General features: G+C 41.4%; 1 protein-coding gene across 6 annotated transcripts in view; it reads right to left on the reverse strand.

Moving 5' to 3' along the window:
- Positions 1-3742: 3742 nt before the first annotated feature.
- Positions 3743-21299, reverse strand: part of DTNA (dystrobrevin alpha) — a 297328-nt gene continuing 279771 nt past the window's right edge. For 2 of the 6 annotated variants that reach the window (XM_032603035.1, XM_032603034.1), the window contains exons 16-20: positions 19240-19399; positions 16659-16748; positions 15238-15406; positions 12575-12743; positions 3932-5018 (exon numbers count right to left, since the gene is read on the reverse strand). In XM_032603035.1, coding sequence (XP_032458926.1) covers positions 4878-5018; positions 12575-12743; positions 15238-15406; positions 16659-16748; positions 19240-19399 — 729 coding nt within the window. In that variant the 3' untranslated portion in view covers positions 3932-4877. Of the gene's footprint in view, positions 7585-10518; positions 10568-12574; positions 12744-15237; positions 15407-16658; positions 16749-19239; positions 19400-21299 lie in introns of all 6 variants that reach the window. The other 4 variants (XM_032603037.1, XM_032603038.1, XM_032603033.1 and 1 more) reach the window with 4 other exon arrangements.

The raw sequence follows: 21299 nt of genomic DNA on the forward strand, positions 1-21299 counted from the left end.
TTTCTTCCGGAAATTACACGACAGGGACGCTCTATAATGATATACAAATCCTACTATATGTTAGTAGCTATTCCAGAAATATCGAGGCGGTGCTTTTTATTATTATTTATTACTATTATTTTTTAACTGAACTACAGTTGATTTATAATGTTGTGTTAGTTTCTGGAGTACAGCAAAGTGATTCAGTTATACGTATATAGTGGTGCTTTTTATTTTTAAACTTTTTTATTTAGTTATTTTTTACATCATGAAGTGGTGCTTTTTAAATGGAGAACACAAGCTTTTACAGAATGTATTTGATTCAATAAACGGAAAAATCTCTAAGAGGCAGGTTGCAGGTTTCCTCTGTAGAGTCCAAGCTTATATGGCTATTTCCAGAGTCTGTTCCAACACCCCATTGAGATTACAGTGGAGAGAAAGGATAGAACAAAGAAATGGCGAAAACAGGGCTATCTTAGGCCCATCCTTCTGATCTCATGTCTAAAGAATTTGATTCTGCTCTTAGATGAACTGAAAAATGTCCCTCTTCAAAGAAATGGGAGGGCAAGTTAATGACCTGGTCAAAATTTCTGAGGTAGCCTCAAGAATATGTGGATTCACAAAGTCAATCAGTGCCTTGAAAAAACAAAAGCAGCTCACTATCAGCTTTGCCAAAATTCAACTTGATTTTTGCAGGTTCTCCTTAGCATCTAGATGTTTGAACAAGTCTTATCCATAGGTCATCTCATTTCAGAAACCCCCAAAGTGAACAAATCCACAGATGTTCTCATTTTACTGAATTCTGCAGCTAATATCATCCTGGAGGGGCATCAGAATGCAGTCCTGCTAAACATTAAACTTTTGACTAGAAAGGTACCTTCATGGTAGAATAAGCATTTTCTGTTCTCTAAATGTCCCACTGTAGGAGAATATCTTACTTGCTTCACCATGCAGAATTCACCCGAGACTTATTCCTGCCTGATGCTGGAGTGTCTCTTTGCTTGCTTTCTTGGGCGATCAGTCCCTCTGATTTGACTGGGACTGAGGCATTTCTCAGGACTCTTGGCTTTCAGTGCAAAACTGGGTCAGTCTCCGGCAAACTGCTGACTCACTTTCTGAGAGGAGTCCTGGCTCTGTTATCAGGTCTTTTGCAGCCCGGAGATCAACATACAAATCAACGTCTCCACTTCTCAGAACGAGCATCACTTCTATCTGGCTGTGGAGCACAGGTGTGCCCCGCAACTTCCTACTTCCGGTGCTTACCAGAGTCTATTCCAGATAGACTTTCACCTCTTCCAAAGCTTCCATTAAAAGTCCTGGCTGTGACTACTGATATTTAGGAGAGTAGCCTGAGGAATGGTGTGTCTTCCTTATTTTTCAATATCTTCTATATTTATTGCTCAACTACTTTGTACGAGGCATCGGGTTCGGTGATGTTCTACATGGATGCGGACCCTGCTCACCACCAGCGTGGAGTCTGGTAAGACAAGTAACCGAGCAATTATTTACAAAGCTTAATCCTTTCATCAGGCCAGGCCAGGATGAGGCTACAGTGTTGGAATAAATTCTGTTAGTTTTATACTATTCACCATCACAGATTTGCAATTTAGCTTTATGCTAAGTAAAACAACTTTGCCCTTAAAATTTTGTTTTTAAAGGTTATACTCCATTTACAGTTATTACAAAGCATTGGCTATGTTCCCTGTGTTGCACAGTATACCTTGTAGCCTATTTTATACCCAAAAGTCTGTACCGCCCACACCTCCACATTGCCCTCCCCCCACTCCTCACTGGTAACTACTAGTTTGTTCTCTATATCTGCGAGTCTGTTTCTTTTTTGTTATATTCTCTAGTTTGTTGTATTTTCTAGGTTCCACATGTAAGTGATATCATACAGTATTTGTCTTTGTCTGACTTATCTCTCTTGGCATAATGCCAAGTCCATCCATGTTGCTGCCAATGGCAAAATCTCATTCTTTTTTATGGCTGAGTAGTATTCCATTGTATATATAGAGATATATACCACATCTTTATCCATTCATCTGTTGATGGACACTCAGGTTGCTTCCATATCTTGGCTATTGTAAATAGTATTGCTACGAACTTTGGGGTGCATGTATCTTTTCGAATTAATGTTTTTTTTTTTTTTCAGCTATATGCCCGGGAGTGGAATTGCTGGGTCATATGGTAGTTCTGGTTTTTTAAGGAACCTCCTTAATGTTTTCCATAGTGGTTGCACCAGTTTACATTCCCATCAACAGTGTATGAGGGTTCCCTTTTCTCCACCTCCTGACTTTGTGCTTTTTTAGAAAAAGAAAAGAATTGAAGACTGTCCCTTACACCACTCAATGTTTACAGTATGTACAGAGACCCTGTACGTACTGTACAATGTACAGTACCTGTACAATGGCTGGAAAAACGTCTTTGCTGTTGAACAAGTATGCTCGTTTGTAGTGGACAGTAAGAATTAGGAAGTTATGTTTTACATGCGGTTTTCAGTATCTTTTCTTAGCTTTGGTTTAGGTTTTCTGGTAAAATTATACTCTTCTTATTATCCTGTTAAAATATTTGAATCCTTCTACAACAAAGAGGCTTCTTGGATCTCTTTGCAGTAGAGGGGAAATATTACTCTTTTCTCTTGCACTAACTCCCCAAAGCCAGCATTTTTTTTTTTTTTTTTTTTTTTTTTTTTTTGCGATATGCGGGCCTCTCACTCTTGTGGCCTCTCCCGTTGCGGAGCACAGGCTCCGATGCGCAGGCTCAGCGGCCATGGCTCACGGGCCCAGCCGCTCCGCGGCACGTGGGATCTTCCCAGACCGGGGTACGAACCTGCTTCCCCTGCATCGGCAGGCAGACTCTCAACCACCGCACCACCAGGGAAGCCCGAAAGCCAGCATTTTTAAAAGGAGTGTAAAGTATTTTGTTTTTCAGAGGACCATTGTTCCCAAGTTGGCTAGAAACCAGGAAAACGTTCTTGCCGTAAGCTGCTCCAGTGTTGGACGACCAGACCTGCCCCATTACTCTTGACTATGCTAGTGAAACCTTAGGGGAATGTTTTGGGCTGTGCTGGTTCTTGGTGTATATCACAGTCTTGCTTCAGGATCTGATGTCTTAGAAAAAAAATTGATACTGAAAATCTCTTTTCATCTTTCCATTGCCTCCCAGTTCTCCTTTATTAGCTCAGATAATGTTTAGAACAAAAAATTCACGAACTATAATATGTGTTGCTAAGGCAACCAGAAGACAGCAGTATTAAACCAACACCAAGGAATTGAGCACAACTCCTTGGATGAATCTTAGTCTTGACCAATGCCAGATCTAGCAGGGATGAGGGGAAGTCTTCATAGCTCTGGATAGAGGGAGAAGCCTAATTTCAGAAACTCCTCCGAAAAGTGCACCATCTTCTCAGAAGTGGGAAATTTCTTGTTTTCCCTCTGTTTCTTGTTTGATGGCATGCCCAGTCTTCTTCCCATCTCAGCCTTGTCTGCAGATTTTTTCAGAACATAGGCAGCTCCCTAGGTTATATTTCTGGATGACTAAGCACTCCTCAAATGGATATTGTGAGGATTAGATGTAAATAAAGCCGTTTTTTCTAAAGTTGTAAAGGATTACACAAATGTTATTTTTTCCCAGTATTTGGAATTTGGGGGAGAAAAGAAAGAAGAAAGAAGAAGAGGAAGAGAAGAAAGGCAAGGGTGTATGGATTGTTTATGTTGATTGCAACAAGGCTTTCCGTGAGCAGCAGAATAGTATCTCATTAAAAAAAAACCTGCATCCCCAAAGGCAGGAAAAGGTGAGGTATTTGGCTTCATTTGCTTGATCCTCAATGCGTGGTCCATGCTTCATGCTGCAAATACTTACTTGTGGACTTTCTCCTTAGAACAGACTAACCTCATGTTGCTTTAGGAAATTCACTGAAACAAAGGAACAAAATACACAAGATATAGTGTTTTTAAAAAGATTTTTTAATGAAGAAATAATTCCATTCCAAAATATAGACACACAATTAAATAGTTTAATCACTTCAAAATATAACATGTCCCCAGGAGGTTCCAACACACACACATACACACAAAACAATACTTAACAGCAATACAAAAAACTCATACAATAGTAGTTTTGTTACCTACCAATGAATGTTGTGAAATCTTTAGTGTCTCTGAATTGGTTATTTCAAATGGTGTCAAATTACAGTAGTCATAATTAAAAATGTCTTATGGTTAATTGGCCTCAGGATGTGATACTTCTGATTCTTTTCCCCCTCTTTTTGGTTCAAAGGTAAAAATGCCCTTTCTTCTGAGGACACGGTAGAGTTCTTGTTTGTGGCTCCTTGTGCGGAATTGAACCAAGGTGATTGCAGCGACCAAAGGCTGCCGGATTTACAACGTCTACCTACAGTTAACAGCCAAGAACTAATAAGGGTGCACAAAGATGATCAAAATAAAAGCAGACATCAGTGCTAAATTATGAGGCAACAGTCTGGCTCATGCATATAAGAAAATACATAGTATATCACAACAAAGGCCACACTCTTATGTAGTTCAGTTCACATCGCTACTTACAAATGAACCTTCCCTGCCTTATAGTAGATCACTCGAGAATCCATTTTTCACAATCTCCAGCACATCTCCCTGTGACCAACCAAATTTACCCCGACTTCCGTCCTGACCAACCACAACTGATTCCTGAATCCCCTACAGTAGATTTCACCCTCCTCCCTCCCTCCATTACATGGCCCCGTGGGGGAGGGTTGGCTGTGTTAGACCAGTGCTCATTAATAGGCCAACATCTCTAATGGAGGTGGATGTGCAATTCATCGTGGAACAAGAAAGAAACAACCCCCGCCAGACGGAATTGGATCTAATGGACAGGACAGGTGGCACCTGCTGGGTTTGCACTTAGAACAGGCCCCAAAAGTAGATTTGGAGAGCCAAGGAAAGAAACCCACCGCAAACCACAAAAACCCAGAACAACACACGCCATTTTGTCTCGGTTACAGGACAGGGGTGCTTGAGTCTGGTCTCAGTGCTGACGTGGAGCTAAGAGAAAGAAAAGGTGGCTGGTTAGTCAGGAATTGGTCATTGGCAGCAGTTTCCAGAGTCCTTGCAATGGCTTTGTACGATGGTTTCGACAACCGTGTGATGGAGTTGGCAATGAATGCTATGACGGGGGAAGGTTATTGGCAGAACAGTTCAAACCTTAGACAAACGTTTTGATGTGGAAACACAACATGACAACATCTGTCAGCTCGGTCCAGTTGGCGGCTGAATACCACCTGCAGGGTCAGGGTTCTGAGTTTGGGAACTGCCCGGCTATGATTGAGAGCTGACAGCCATGTAGGTAGCTGGGATGTAGTGGTTTTAAGTACTGAGTATGAGGCACCAGTGGTCACCTGCTCCATCTAGAGAGGCACGGGTTCACAGAGGATGGGCAGTGGAAAAGAGATGAACATTAAGATATACCAACAAAATCCGCAATAAAATCCATCTGTGCAAAGAAATCTGAGAACTGTGCAGTTGTGTCCCTTTGGTGTCAGCCTGTTCTCAGGGACATTTTTCAGGCTGGTTCTCCCGAGGGAAATATGATTAAGTACATCAGTGGGCAGACTGGGCTCCTTGCTAATGCCAACCAAGAGCTTTACTATCCCCAAAGCAAGCGATTTTGTTCCACAGGGCAGCCAAGGAGATGGTTTCTGACCCAGTGCAGAGGCATGAACATCTTAGAACTCTCTGGAAAGGAAGCTGGAAGATGTCAGGATGTCTCTTCTCAGCTGGGCACCCACCAACTACCGACTCTGGGAGGTGGCAGGTTTTTGCCAGCCCTGGAAGCAAAACCGAATAGCTGAAGCTTTGAGGTTGACTCAGAATCTTTCTTGCTTATCCTGAATAAGGCCTTTTCAGAGATTTTATCATACAACTTTATTCTAAAGCAGTGGTTCTCCAACTTCGGCATGCATCAGAATCACCTGGACGGTTTATTCAAACACAGAGTACTGGACCCCAGCCCCAGAATGTCTGATTCCTTAGGCCCGGCTTAGGGCCTAAGCATCTGCATTTCTAATAAATTCCCAGGTGATACTGACGCTGCTGGTCCAGGGACCACACTGTGAGAACCACTGTTCTAAAATGATGTTCTCTTCTTTCTCTTAAAGGAGAAACAGAATCCAGGGAAGCTGCCAATTTAAGGAAAACGTATCTACTATGTTGTAGGATGTTTCTTTCATCAAATATTGAAACGGGTAGATTATTTTTTCATTTCCCCAGAATCCCTAAGGGAGGTCTTTAGTGCTCCCCAAAGAGGGCCCTCAGAAAGGACCATCGACAGAGTCATTCATGCTCCCTTCCTTGTCAGCTCTTTTGCACATTAGTTTTTCACGGAGTGCAAAATCCCAACTCCACTTAGAGGAGCCTGTTTCCTCTCATGTGACCAGAGGAGGCTGCATGCAGAACACCAGGTAGCCAGCTAAGGCAATACACATTCAGAAAGAAGAGGAGGGCGAACGTTTGCAAGCGCACTTTAAGCCTGTACATTTAAAGCTGAAAGGCGTCCAAACGACCCGATAGGGGAACTTGCGGATGAGCGGTGCTGTTAGAAACATGCTCCCTAAAGCTAAACCGAGAGGAACCAGCCCGTGGAAGAGCAGAGATAACTTGAGTCCATTGGGGGGGATCTTATGGCACCTGTGGTTTATAAACAGCTTTACTAACGAGTATTTCAAAACAGAGTTCACAGTTTTTAAGAAGATCTGTGCTGATTTTAAAAACTAGATTCTATATAATTTGAATGTTGCCTTTATTTTTGGGGGGGGAATATGATCTCTGTTTGGAAAAAAGTATTTACACTAAACTCTAGGGCTGATTGGTTAGAGTATCTTGAAAGAAAACAACCCCAAGTTGGAAAGAAGTCCCAAAGACTGGATTCTCCTGGTGTGTTTGGTTCAAGCCTCTGCTCTCAGAGACTTGGAGACAAGTGCAGACCATGCAGGCCAAGGGCCCTTCTTGGCTTTAGGGCTCTGAGTCTGTACCCTCAGGAACCAAGTCCTTCGGGCTTAGTGAGTGATTGCAAGTGGTTGTTTTTCTCCAACTGCTGTGGAAAAAAAAAATGTACAGTGTATATAATCAATTGTTTTGCTAAAATCTCAGAGAATTCAGAAATCAAACTCCTAGCTATAAACAGTATTAATTTTGTCGTTGTAAACTGACCAGGTTCAATATCACGTGCAAAGGTTTAAGATGCTTGTTAATACTGCCGTTGTGAGTAACAGCAGCGCGGGATTTCAGCCCGTGTCTTTATTTTGAGGGATGAGACATGTTACAGAAGATGTAGCTGATAAGTTAGCTTTGAACAGAAGTCTTTTTTTTTTTCCTTCTCAAAACACACATCTACGAACTACAAATCTGAGAACAAAAAGTTAGCTGCGCTATAGCCGGCAGAACACGTCTTTAGGGGCAGGGGTCTGTTGGGAGCTGCTGCGTGTGGTGGGTCCTCTCTTCTGTGAGGTGAGGCTGCTGCCAGGCTGCCGTCTTCTCCTCTGTAGGGGTGGGTGCAGCTCTGTCCTTCATCACCAGTTCTCATGTTACTTTCATCTGTCTGACTATAGCTTGCCTGGGAATAAGCAATGTGTAATTTTTTTTAAAGATGGTAACTGCTCTCTAAATTAGGGTTATGAAGCTTAGAATCACCCCTTCCCCCTCAACACACACACACACACACACCCTCTACTTTCTTCCCCTGACAGTCAGGAATGAACGTCCTGGGACACTGTGGGCTACTGCACCTTCTGAAAGAAGAGAGGACAAGAATCCTCCATGCTGAGTCTCTTGCCTAGTGGGTACCTGAGGCATCTGGAGGGTTAAAGCCACATAAACAGAAATATTGGTGCTGTCCTTTGGACAAGAAGATGAGAGCACTGACTCACCATCAGAATGGCATGCTAATTTTAAAAAAAATCCACTTTGTTCTTCCAACCCTCCAATTTCTCAAGTTAGGATGTGGTTGGTCAAGGCACGTGGAGTACCGTGTGGCCAGAAGGATGGAAAAGGGATCAACCCAAGATCCCAATGGGCCAGAATGGGATTTTGGTGGACTCTAATTCGAGCGCTACCCTTTCTGTGTACTGTTTCTTCTAATGTGGCTAGTTGAAAAGCAGTAAGTCAGGTTTCACTCTGTTCACTCTTGTTAGTGTGTTGGTAAGTGCCTGTTTATCTTCAGAGAGGCCTAAGGCTCTTCTTGAACAGAGGATGGGTCTTCCATGTCTCTGGTGTTTCACCTTTTGCCCTTTAGTCACGTAGGGCTCTGCTTGGTGGATGCCTAATTGACTCTGAGCTGCTGAAATCAGCTCTAGGACCCTTGCAGAAGAGATGCATATACTTTGGGATAATTTCTGGTCTTGTAGTGTAGCCAGAAAGCCCAAACAAATAGATTTCAACAGATGAACTGTTCTACAATTTCAGCTGTATTTCTTGGCTACATCGAGAAAAACTACAGTAGGGCAGAACTAGGTGCAAAGATGAAAAGCTACTAGCTCCTACAGTGTTCTACCCGGTCTTAAATGAATTTTGTCTGATTTGCTGATTTAGTGACAGGCTGGTTTATATTTAGAGTTCTGTGGGATGCCAGCTAGGTAGGTAAGGATGCAGTAAGCAGCAGAGGCCACAACTGTTTTAACTTTTCACTGCCAAATTGGCAACAGAAGATTTAAAAAGGGCCTAAGAACTTTCAGAGTACTGAAATCTCTGGCGTTTATGGACAAGAACCAAATACCATTTTTTATCTGGGTTTATGTCAAGGGCATTTCATTAGGCTTTTAGAAAAGTATATTTTTCTAAGCACTACCTACTGATGTTTAAATAATGTGCAGAACAAAAATGATCAAATTGCTGGAGCTCAGAGAAAGAAAATGCTATGAAAGGAAAAGGCTTGCTCCTTTGGGACTAGATTTGTTATAACTGGACTGAATATTTTCAGAAACAGCTCCTGGGAATTTTTCACTGCAGTTATCATGAATCAGGAGAACATGTGGTGTAGCATTCTCAAATCCAAGGGAGGCAGACTAAGACGCACTCAATAAGATCCTCCCTTTTATACCAAGAGGGCCTCACAGCTCAAAAAATGTATTTCATAATAACAATTACCCTTTAATTTTTACTTGCTTAATCTTAACCTGAGGACCAAGACAGGAGGTCAGTAGTGCTTGAACTAGAATGTATTCTTTACTAATTGATATGTCATTTAGGAGACATATATCGCCTTTTCAAGTTAGCAGCCAGAGTTGAGTTTCCTATCAACTGCACTATTCCATGGGTGGGAAAAGACTGTAGAACTAAAGTGGATACAAGTCCTTGGGACCGTGCATCCAGATGACCGTAAGAGGTGTATGAGCTTTGAAGTGTAATGTGGGACATCTAAATGGCCATTGGCTGGAGCCAGAGAAGCCATCAAGTCTCATGGGACAGTGTAGCTGAAGGTACATCGAGTCATTGTACGAAGCTGAGTCCCAGCCGTATCTCCACAATCAGAGCAAGCAAGCTGGTTCTGAGTCCCGGGGGCTCTCATACACTCACATAATAATTATAGCCACTCCCAGGGACTGAACTGCTTGTAAAGCACTGAGCATAGTGCTAGGCATGTATGTGTGTGCTCAGAATAAAATGACAGTCCGTCTGCCACTATGTTAAGCTCTTTAAAAGCTATATCTCAGTGAGTACAACTCCTCCATGAGGTAGGTATTGTGATATATGTTGTACAGAGGGAACAGAGGCTCAGAGAAGTCTAATAGTTTGTCAAAGATTATGCTGCTAAGATTTGATGGAACTCATATTTGAAATCAGTCTATTATTTGAGTGCAGGGCCTAAGCTTTAGACTACTACAGTGAAGTGATCCTGCCAATCAAGGGCTATTCTCTTTACATTAAAAAAATTACTGAGGATTTCCCATGTATTTAGGTAGATCCTCAAAGCTGGGGGACCACAGGCCACAGAAATGATATCTGAAATTAAATCATATCTTGCTGAATTCCACAATGGATTTGAATCCGCTGTTCTAAAACCATAAGGCTGCAGAAGGTTTCCTCTCTGTTTTTGCTTCTTTTGTTTTCTTTAGTAACACATGCTTTTGCTTTCACTCATTAAGGTACACACTTTGATCTTTTGGGCCCTGAATACAGCAGGACTAAGGAGCTGACTCATCTCTGCAAGTGCTGAGCAAGCCTGGACTTTTCTCTCTCAAACGCTAGAGAGGCTGAAAACTTGAATGCGGTTATGGATCAGTGTTATGGCTTCACAGCTAAGAATTTCTGGGGCATCTTTGGTATTATTGAAATTTCTGTGCCAACTTTCCTAATTAATAGAGTAAAAAGTCAACTCCCAAGGCTGCCTGCCAAATCTCCAATGGATTATAATGAAATGCTTCATAGATTGGGAAGGAGGGTATCTTATCATAGAGAAAACCTAAGAGAGAGTGATTGTGAATATAGGTTACAAGTTATCAGAATCCAGTGTACAGTGGCCACGTTTCCTCCTAAATAAGAGGATACTTACTTGAGAGGAGAGTGATAAAAGGATATTGCATTCAACCTTGCAAGCTGACCTGTGGGTGACAAAGGACACAAACAAGAAAGGTGACATGTCATGTCTGTGATGTAGTCAAGCTGGTGAATTATTTGGTTGGAAGCCATGCAGAAAGAGAGAGAGAGGGAGAGAAATAGAGAGAGAGAGTCCAAGCAATGAAAGTAACTTTCTGGCCCATCCAACAACCATATGCTCATAGAGCAGTCAAGGAAAACCACTTTGACCTTCTCCAGGGAATATATCTTGAGCGGGAACACACAGGCCTGTTATCTCTCAGCCCTTTTCTTTGTCTTTCCCTTGAAGTCACTGGGTGTGGAAAGGAAAGGAGAGAGAGAAGGAGCTTAACATCTACCAGAGATGGCATGAACTCCAATCAGAGCTGATGCTATTAATAGAATTTCCCTTCATTTTGGTCATATCAGGTTAAATTCCTAAGTCACTAAAATAAATAAAAATCTAATATCTTATATGAAATGACTCACTTTCTTTTTAAAAAAAATCTAGAATTTCATTTACTGTGGTCACCAAAATCCAGAAACTGATATGGGCTCAAATAGGGAGGTCTAATAGGCACCTCTAACAGCATGAACCAGAATATTGATTATTTCACCACCTCTCTCTCTCCCGCTATGCAGAAGAGCCAACTGAGATACGAGTAGGAATGCCATCCCTCAGAGTTCCCACGGACACCCTGGAGCTTCATCCAGACTAACTTCCTTCCTTGGATAGGCCATAGAAGTCGCAAAGGAAGAGCGTCCTCCATGGTCTGCACTCAAGGCAAGTTTGTTTCTGTAGCAGTAAAGTATGGCTTTACGTATCTGGTCACTGTTTGTTTTGTTTATCTAGGCCTACATTGTAGTTGCTTCTGAAATGTGTCTGTTAAAGTGAAAAGGCTAATGGAACATTCCAGAGAGGCAAAGCTTCTGTGTTATACTGTCAAGATGGGGTTGGTGGGCTTCCCTCTTGCTCTATTCTTCTTGGGAAGATATTTCCAAACAATCTATAAACATATGAGAAGGAGAAGATAATTTATTCTCTCTGCTTCTCTTTCCTTCACTAATAAGGGAAAGAGGGGGCTACTGCCAACCTAAGACTGTGGAAAAAAGCTTGTCTGGCCATCGGACAGAAAGCCTGACATGATAAAATAACCCCCGGGGTCTGGGAGGCAGCAGGTCTCAACCAGCCAAATACCCCTGAACTCCCAGAACCCCAACAAGACACAGGGAAGGGAAACATACAAGAAAAACAAACATGGCAGTAGAACAATCTCCATGGGGAAAATGCATCCCCTTAAGGATGAGTGGCTCATTGCACTTATTCCCAACTGCATGTGTTATGTCCAGTGACTTCTCAGATGGATTAATATGCTCCAGTACATATGACAATCTGCCCAACCATACCCTGCTGAATGTGGGCCTACAGTTCCCCTAACATTTCTTGGTGAGGTTTGTCACTCTTTCACTTCTTGACATTTGATATAAGGCAGGCAGTGAGGGAAGCTGAGGACAAATGATTCAAGGGAGGAGGTGTATTCATGCTTAGTCAATTTCCTTGAGCCTTGTTCCCTGACAGTCATCCTACAGTATCCATGGGGGATTAGTTCCAGGACATCCCCACACAGCAGATACCAACATCCACAGATGCTCAAGTCCCTTATAGTTGAACCTCAGTATCCACAGATTCTGAATCTGTGGATATGGAGGGCCGACTGTATCTTTTCTTAAAAAGTATTTTCCTAATGATTTTGGAGGATCATGGACTGTTAGTCACCATGTTTCCACTAATGTGGAAGGCCTCTTTTACTTTCCAACTCAGAATTCATAGGAATTCATGGTGAGCGACAGCTATAAGAAGTATTTAACATTTTTCCTGTCTAGAATTCATGGACTAAGGAGTTCAGTCAGAATATTCCAGAAAGGGAGTGTGGAAGGAAGGAGAAGGCACCGAATTTTGGAGTAATGTAAAAGACCCAGCTACTGAGGGACTGGGGCAGGAGTGGTAAAGGATGTGGGCCAGCTCTTGGTACCTGGTAGGCTTCGTCCTGTAGCTTCTGTTTCAGGTATTCCTCCATCTTCAGCTCATTCTCCAGCTGCCGGACAGAGTCATCTTCATAGTTCTCATCCTCTAGCCGCACATACGGGTCCCCATCTTCTGTAACCCTGGGAATCAACCACAGTGGGAGTTTCGGAGCAAATCTTAAAGGAAAGTATGAGTGGAATTCCTGTGTTAGCTGTAGTTCTGGGCACACATTTATTTAGTCCTTCAATTCACTTCTTTGCTTCAATTCACTTCAATTCTGTCTCTTCTTTGACATAATGAAAAAAATTTAAAAAAGCTTTGGAAGTTTGGAGAAATATATGATCAAGGTGTTCTCACAGACAATTTTTCTATGGCAATCTGGTGTCCTCTATGTTTTCCTAGGGTTAACAGGAATGAGCTGACCTTTAAATGTCTGTCGTTCTTAAAAAGGGTAGGCTTATCCTTTGAGAGGACATAGTTTTTCCAGTTTGGGGGCTTAAAAAAAATGGAATCCAAGAACACTTTCTATAAGGGAAGTAAGTCCTCTAGTGAAATAATGATTAGGACATTTGTTCATAATTTAACGCTCTTTGTCTTATGCATGTATAGAGGAATCGTGCACGCATCTGCTTTATTCCTGTGGTAGACTCAAGTCTCTCTCACCGATCAGCTAATCGATGTCAGGAAGACTAATACTCTAACCCATAGCTCTTGATCTTCAAAATATATACTAGCTCTGAACTTAAGAAATCCGGCCTTCCCTGGTGGTGCAGTGGTTGAGAGTCCGCCTGCCGATGCAGGGGACACGGGTTCGTGCCCCAGTCCGGGAAGATCCCACATGCCGCAGAGCGGCTGGGCCCGTGAGCCATGGCCGCTGAGCCTGCGTGTCCGGAGCCTGTGCTCCGCAACGGGAGAGACCACAACAGTGAGAGGTCCGCGTACCGCAAAAAAAAAAAAAAAAAAAAAAAAAGAAATCCATTTAAATTGTCCAATTCCACTATGAAATAAATAGACAAGAATGATCTCATTCACTAAATGTGTGACTCTCTCCATCTATTCATCCCAGTATATATAAAGCTCTTCCTAGGACTGAACATAAATTCACAACCTAAATCATATGACTAAAATATTCTCACGCTAAAACACAGTGCATGTTTAGATAGTACAGATATTAAAATATCCCCTAAAGTGAAAAGAGTGGTCAAGTAGAAGTTTCTGGGTTGGAACTTAAATGCCAATGTTCATGTTTATTTATATTTGTACGACATGTCCTCGTTATTTTTAGAGGTTTGGGGTCAGCCTAAATAGGTCTACGAGGCCTCTATGAACTTTCCCTTCCCAAGCCCCACAGCCATGTTTGTAGCTGGTCCTGCCACCAGTGTACCAGGGACAGCAGATGGGGTGGCCTTAGTTACAGTTTTGGACCTTAGGATTGGATCAAGAAAATTTTAGGTAACCACCATGTAAATGCTTAATTATAAAAAAATCAAATGGATTTGTATTTATCAGACTAAACTGATAATTAATTCACCAGTTTGAATAACAAACAAATCAAATAATTCTAAATTATAGAGGAAAGTTCAAGAAAGCAAACTGAAATTAAAAGCAGCAGCTTCCTGCTAAGTAAAATTATAACTGTTCTGTTTTGATCTTACGCTCTGCCTTTTCACAGCTGGCTTTCAAGCCATGTCTATTTATAATTCCCCATTATTACTGGCCTTTTACTCACTGCTTGGATGGACAGCCAAAACACCAGAAAGGCCTCTGGTTAGTTTCTTCTCTGGGTCTTTAAAACAGACAGTTTATTTTTGCAGACTCATCTACAGTTCTTCTCACATTAAGCGCCATCACCCTTCTGTAGTTTTTTTTTGAACTGTTCATCAATTCTCTTTTCCAGAATTTGGGTGAGGCCTTACCCACATTTCTCAGAACTCCGCTTACTTCACTTCCTTCATTTTACCCTTTTCCCTCCCAAGCTGGGCTCTGCAGGTCTGTCCTAGCTTTCTGCCTTTGTTTCTCAGCTTTGGTTTTCCCTGCCTGACTGCTTTGAGCTGATCCAGCGTCACAGAAGTTCTAGTGGCTACGTGAGTGATTCTGCTGGCTCCTGTCAAGCTACAGAAGCCTAATTGGGTGAAAAATCTTTGCAAAATGTCTTTTGAAGGTCAGGTTTATACGTATTCAATAATTCAAGCGAATTGGACTTCTTTATAATGAGACTTTATACATTTAGTTATTTCAGTCACAAGTGTGTATATGATGCTGTTTACACCCACTTTGAACAGAGACCTCTCTAGTATCACCAGGTCCCTTAAGAGCAAATCTAGTAAATTCAAAAGATGGGATGATTTATCTCCTGAACTCCTCTATGAGTCCTGGGAGGGTGGGAGAGATTTTTGACACTATTTTGTATCCAATCAGCGCAGTGCCTTGGGCAAGCCGGGCTCTCAATAAGTACTGGTTGGATTTTGTTACTGATACTCTGGAAATTGTTAAGGGGAAAAGTCACAATGACAAATTGAAATGTAGCACCCTTCTACCTCTTCTGGCAGAAAAGGAAACTGAACCGTTCCTTTCCAAAATAAAGAAGTAAGCAACCATGTTTTTATTTTCCTGTGCTCCCTGCAGAGTGTTCTGTTACTGAGAAAATACCCCCAAGCAGAAGATACTTACACGTCGCCACGCATGGCACTTGGGGTAGCTCCACTGTGAAGGTACCCGGGTTTTCGGGCATGGATTTGAGCTAGAAAAGCCTTTTCAGAGGTTGGTGATGGGACCAGATCTTCAAAATGAGTCCGTGCAAGTTCAGAATCCACGTTACTCTCAGTTTCACTCCCCGCCTCTATTAGGTACAATTGAAGAAGTGAAGAATGACCTAGATTTTTTTATGATCGATCGGCAAATAAAGGGCTAGGCTTAACAATAACCAACCTACGCTGATTAAAACACTGACCAGTTATTGTACGTAAGTCAAGTATGTGTTCGTTTTTTCTCAAAATGAGAATTGATACTGACATGAATTACCACAAAATCAGTTAGTATACAGCATTGTCTTTTTATCTCAATAATATTATAAGGAATCTTTGTCTTAATAACTGACTTAATTCTTGAAGCCATCTGTTATTTTCCTCTATAAAAGTCTTTATTAAAACTGTTGTTACTTTCGCTTAATATTACTTTAATTTAGGAAACACCGACCTAAAATATTACATTCACTTAATATTTCAAAAAATTATAAGAGTATAAAGTAATAGTCCTTGAAACGCCTACAATGAGAATAACATTTTTAGTCATCATTTGCTAGGGCAGTGAGTACATGCCATTAATCATGATGTATTAACTACTGTCATTTTTATCCTATTTGGTAATCTTAACCTAAGATAATAGCAACACTTTTCATTGCTTTATTCTAATTATAGAGGTTTTAAGAAATCTAAATCCAGATTTTTTTTAACATTGAAGTTTTCTTTCTTATAGTTGTTGTAATCTCAACTATATGACCACAGTCCTTTCAAACAGATATCTTGCTAGGAGGGCTTTAAGGAATAGACGAGATGTATTAGTAACTGATAAAGATATTTATTTGCATATTCACGCTGTTAAAGTTTATAAAACTCTGTGTAGTAGTATTAGGATGAAGAGTGCTGCAATTTTACGCTATTTATTTTCTTCGCAGATCTTTCTTTACTGATATTGCAAAGGTAAATTTCAGTTTCGCCTCTTTCAAATAGCCATGCATTCCAAATGAACAAGTCTAAATTAGTAAATAAGACATTTGACCCTATAAAATAACTTTAGCATCATGTCACTTTGGGTCATGATATATTTAACAGTGGCTAACTTGGGATTCTGTATTTACAAGTCAATTTGAGTATTTATTCTTTTCTGCATTTTTCAAACTTTGTGCATTGAGCATGTAGTCATGATCTTCTCATTAGCAAAGTATAAACGGTACTAAAAAATTCTAATATCCCAACAAAATATCACATAGACCTTTAAAAAATCTTTTTATACTTGACAGTGAGCAGCTCTCTAACAGAAGTTATGGGTCCTTCTGCAATGAGAAGACAAATGGGACGGGACCAGGGACTCACCGGAATTCAACTCTTTCACGAGAGAGGACATGGTGTTAGTGATCGAATCCGCTGCTACTAGTAAGTCATTCCGTAAATTTCTTCTTGAACCTTAAGAAAGAATGATAATGAAAAAAAATCAAAGCTCTCCTTTGCCCCAAGTTTTTATGCTGTTTATCATTTCCATTGATATCCTAAAGCAAGAAAACGTCCAAGACTTCTCCTTTTCAGAAGCGCTTTGGTTCATTTCCTGAAAAAAATACATTGTGCTCAGGCCAGTGGCCTTTGATATAAGAAGACATGGCAACTGACGGGGATTCATATACTTTATTGTCCAAATTGGGACAATTTTACAAGTGAAAGGGAAGGTATTAATAACAAGACTGGGTGACCTGGCACAAACTGGGATGATCCCAGGTAAGCCAGCATGTGTGGTCATCCTTCTTCAGAATCACCTCACAGATGAAAAGTCTGGTTTTGCCACGAGAGCTGTGCCTTCCCAGCAGCTGCTACTGTTTCAGCCCTTACCTGGTGGCTGAGCACATCAGATTCTGATCTCCATCACCATAGCCTCTGTCTCCCATCAGGGCTCCCCGAGCTCCCCCTATCATTTCAGGTACCCCTTGGGAATGGGAACCCTGTGCACTGTGTGTCCCCAGAGTTTGGAAAAGGGGTGAGGATTCTTGCTCCTGCTGCCAAGACGTGGGCAGAAGATGTATGCCTGGTACCCTGAACTGGAACTTAGACCATGTTTCTCTATGGTAGAGGAAGATTATTATGAGGTTTCCATCCCACTAAGGGTTAAAAGGGTATTTGTGGGCTGGACTGGGAGTGGGGCAAGGTGGATGCAGAACAGAGGGCCAAATTCATAATATCTTTGGAAAAAAGACTCAAGATTCCAAATACCTGACTTACAGATGAATTTATGCAGGATGAGCTGGGGCTGCTTAGATAGGTCACATTTCATTGTGACTTCTAAGTAAGTAAAACTAAATAAGTAAAATAATAAACACATGTAAATTTAAGAAATCAAAGTAGTTAGATAAAACAATAATTATTACAGGAAATTCAAACTGATTTAATATACTGTAAATTTCTTTAAGATTTAGGGAAAGGACAGTTTTCCCTCTAAAAATTAAATAAAGGAAATTATTTTGCATAACTTAAATTATATTTGTACAACTTTAATCATTTTCTTTTTCAGGAGAAAACGCCCTGTAATGGATCTTCCTTTTTTCCCTCGAACAGAAAATACATCATGCTCTCCCTTCAAAATGTAAGCTTTTATCCCCTATAAACAGTGGATGAGAGCATCTTTTTCCTCAGTCCCCCTGGATATTACTGATGTTAAACAATTGTTTTTGAATCTGCTAGGCAAAAGGTGATTTTGATTAAAATTTGTATTTCTACAACTATTCGTGACATTGAACATCTTTATTGGCTATTTGTTCTTCTGTCGGTTCCTATCCTTCACCTATTTTTGTTTCGGGAGTGTCTTTTTCTGACTGAGCTGTGTGTGCTTTAATGTATAACTGAAATTATGAAATTTGATTGCTACATATGCTGGAAATGTTCCCTCAAGTCTATTCTTTTGTCCTTTAACTGTTTATGTTTCTTTTTGTCTTAAAACTAGTAGTCGAATATGTCGCTCTTTTCCTTAGATCTACACGTGAGGACCTGGGAGGATGGCCACCATGTACCGCTAATTCAAGGGAGATGCAAATTGTAGACCAAAATGCAATGCATGATCGAATTTGTGTGAAAAAAGAAGAGTATATGTCCATAAAAGCAAACTTAACCATAGATATTTATACATAAATGAAACGTTGAGAAGGGCCAAGCTGTTAATAGTGTTTACTTCTAGGAATGAGATTGGCAGGCTGAGGGTCGGCAGGAGGATTTCTTTTTTTCTAATTTTCTACAAATTTAAAAAGTGATGACAAAAAAAAGTTTTATAGAATGTTAAAATATTTCCAAACGAATACGATCACTTGCTTTGGGACCCCACTCCCACCCCGACACTCCGCAGTACATAAGCAGAAGAGGCAGCGGTGGGAGAATGCTGTTTGTTGCTGTTTGTCATCTCACATCCCCCTTTGCCCTCTTCTATTGACTATGGAGAGCTAGCCTCGCAGCCCCATACACAGAGGCAATGATTCAACTCTTTAAGCCATCTGGAAAATGACTAAGCATCCTTCTTGATCGCCTCAGTGCTAAAGAGCTGGGATTGTTTACTCTCAATCTTGAGTTTGCTTTCATGTAAAGAGACAGAAAGGAGGAAATATCTTTCAGAATTTTAAAATGGATTACATTTATAAGATTTCCTGGAATATTGCTGAAAGGATTTCCCTTCCCTTAATGAGCAAAGGCTCATAAAAAAAACAGGGCAGGGCAAGAGAAGCCAAAAGAAGATAAGATGGGAAGGGAAGAACAGATTAGCGTAGGGAGTTTCTAAAAAGTCTTGCAGGCCCAGCTTTGACAAGAACTGTGGAATACACTAGAGCATCCACGGTGAGGCTCTGGTAACTCTAGATCATGCAATCCTTGGCGACTTATTTGCAACAGAAAAGCAGAACACACACACACAAATAAAGCCACTTACTTTGTGCAAACGCCTCCTGTACGTCTCCCCCTACCCCTGTGAGAGAGTCCTGAGGCGTGTGGGTTGGGGTGGAGCAGGCGGAAGCTGACCGGACGGGCATGGGGATGGGCCTGCTGATGGTGTGGCTGGGGGAGGAGCGGGGAGAGCCTGCCCCCTGGGTCTGGAGAGACAATGCAAGTCATTAATTGTTTTCGCAAGAAGATGCCAAATGCCCTTCCCAGTGTCTCAGTCAAATGTTAAAGACAGTGACAATGAAATTCCAAAGTAGGTGGAAATCCTAGGTAATTAAGATGGTAACTGCTCAACCTGAGTTGCAGGTGCAGATAATTTAGGACCTTACTGTACATGATCTGAAGTTTTGGTTACAAACTGAAAGCTAAGAATATTAGTACTGCATTCATTGTTCTGTAATATAGGAGATGTTTGCCCATGTAATGAAGCTACTGTTAAGCAGTGATAATTACAAGGTGTGTTTATGTTCTCCTTGAAGGAAGCTCTATATAGAATAAAAAGACATTAGGAGAAGGTTTTAAATATAAACTCGGAGACTGTTAGGGATGGATGTGGTTTACATTCTTCCTAAACTTTCAACCTGTCTTGTCCTGGCATCATCTGTAGAGGATAATTTATAATTCCAATCATGTCATGCCATATTGCATATGTTAAGTCTCAAATAAAGAATCAAATGAAGTGTAAATTGTTTAATCCCTGTTTTACAGTAAAAGTTGTCTTTGTCGAATTGCTCTGTGATTCAGGGATTCAAATGGGGAAGAGAAAAAAGAAATACTGGTTTCTAATTTTTGGGTAATGTTTCCTGTAGGAATTGTCCTCTTTGCCTATGAAAAAGCAGTATTCTGGCAGCAAGAACAGTGGGATTTTAAAATGAGTAAAGAAAAAAGGAGAAAACAACTTCAAAGCCATTTATCTCCTCATTTCAGCCCTTGCCATGAAATAATTCTGAGGCTGTCAAACCTTGAATTTCGCAGTCTTGGTTCTACAATGAGGTCTCTTGGAAACATTTCCTGTTTTAATAATTAGTTTACAAAGGAAGTAAAGTCAGCACGAATAAGAAAATGTAAGAAGTGCATATATAACAGATTAGGTATTCACATAAATTCCACTCCAGTCCACTGGGTCTGGCCAGGGAGAGTGAGGACTCTTCCACAGCAAGGCCCAGAGATTCATCATCACCCCATTCAAACCCCAGACATGCACCACCAGAGCCGTGCTCTGGAATATTCGATTTAGGTCTTTGCTGTGGGTTCAGCTACTTGCAGTTAAAACACACAACATCAATCTTGTAAAATGCCATGCTGTTAGCTTTCCAGGGCTCAGCATCACACATAAAAGTCAAATCTATAAATTGAGAAAAATCCCAAATTAAAAACGAAGCAAAACAGAAAATAACTCATGTGATGCTCGAGGCGCTGAGGATTCCACTCTCACTCACAACAGTACCTTGGAGTGGCCTGTCGGGCCCAAGGAAGAGAAGATTGCCTGCTTGTGATGCTTTGCAGCCCCTTGCCCCAGCCTGCTCGAGGATGGGTCTGGTTTCCCCCAGCAAACTTGGGCAGCTCAATGTCATTACCACGAAACCTCTGCTTCTGAGGTACCTGGGCATTTCCTTGCTTCCCACACCAATAAGTGACCTCATGTTTGAGTCATGCTCTGCCATGTACACAAGGTTCTCATGTACATCCTCATGGGTTTCTCTCCATGACCCACTGAAGTAGGTCCCATTATGCTAAGTGTGCGGTTATGGACCACAATGCTCAGAGAGGTGAAAAGAATTGCCCAGGAGATGGAGCTAGAGTGTCCGAGCTGGGGCCTGCCCTCGAGTGGGGGGACCTGGATGGCCTATGGCTGGTGACGGATCCTTCAAAGGAGACAGGTGTTGGTTAGGTACCCTGAGATCAAGTGCCTCTCCCTGGCAACCCGTCCTGCACATCCTTTTCAAGACAGGCTCCTCAGCAGAGCTCCTTGCCCTTTCTCATCTGATCTTTTTACCAAGGAACCAGGTGCAGCTGGGAGGAGGGACTGGTGATGATGGGAAGTTGGAC

Source organism: Phocoena sinus, chromosome 14 (genome assembly GCF_008692025.1).
Source record: "Phocoena sinus isolate mPhoSin1 chromosome 14, mPhoSin1.pri, whole genome shotgun sequence".
Taxonomy (NCBI): Eukaryota; Metazoa; Chordata; class Mammalia; order Artiodactyla; family Phocoenidae; genus Phocoena; species Phocoena sinus.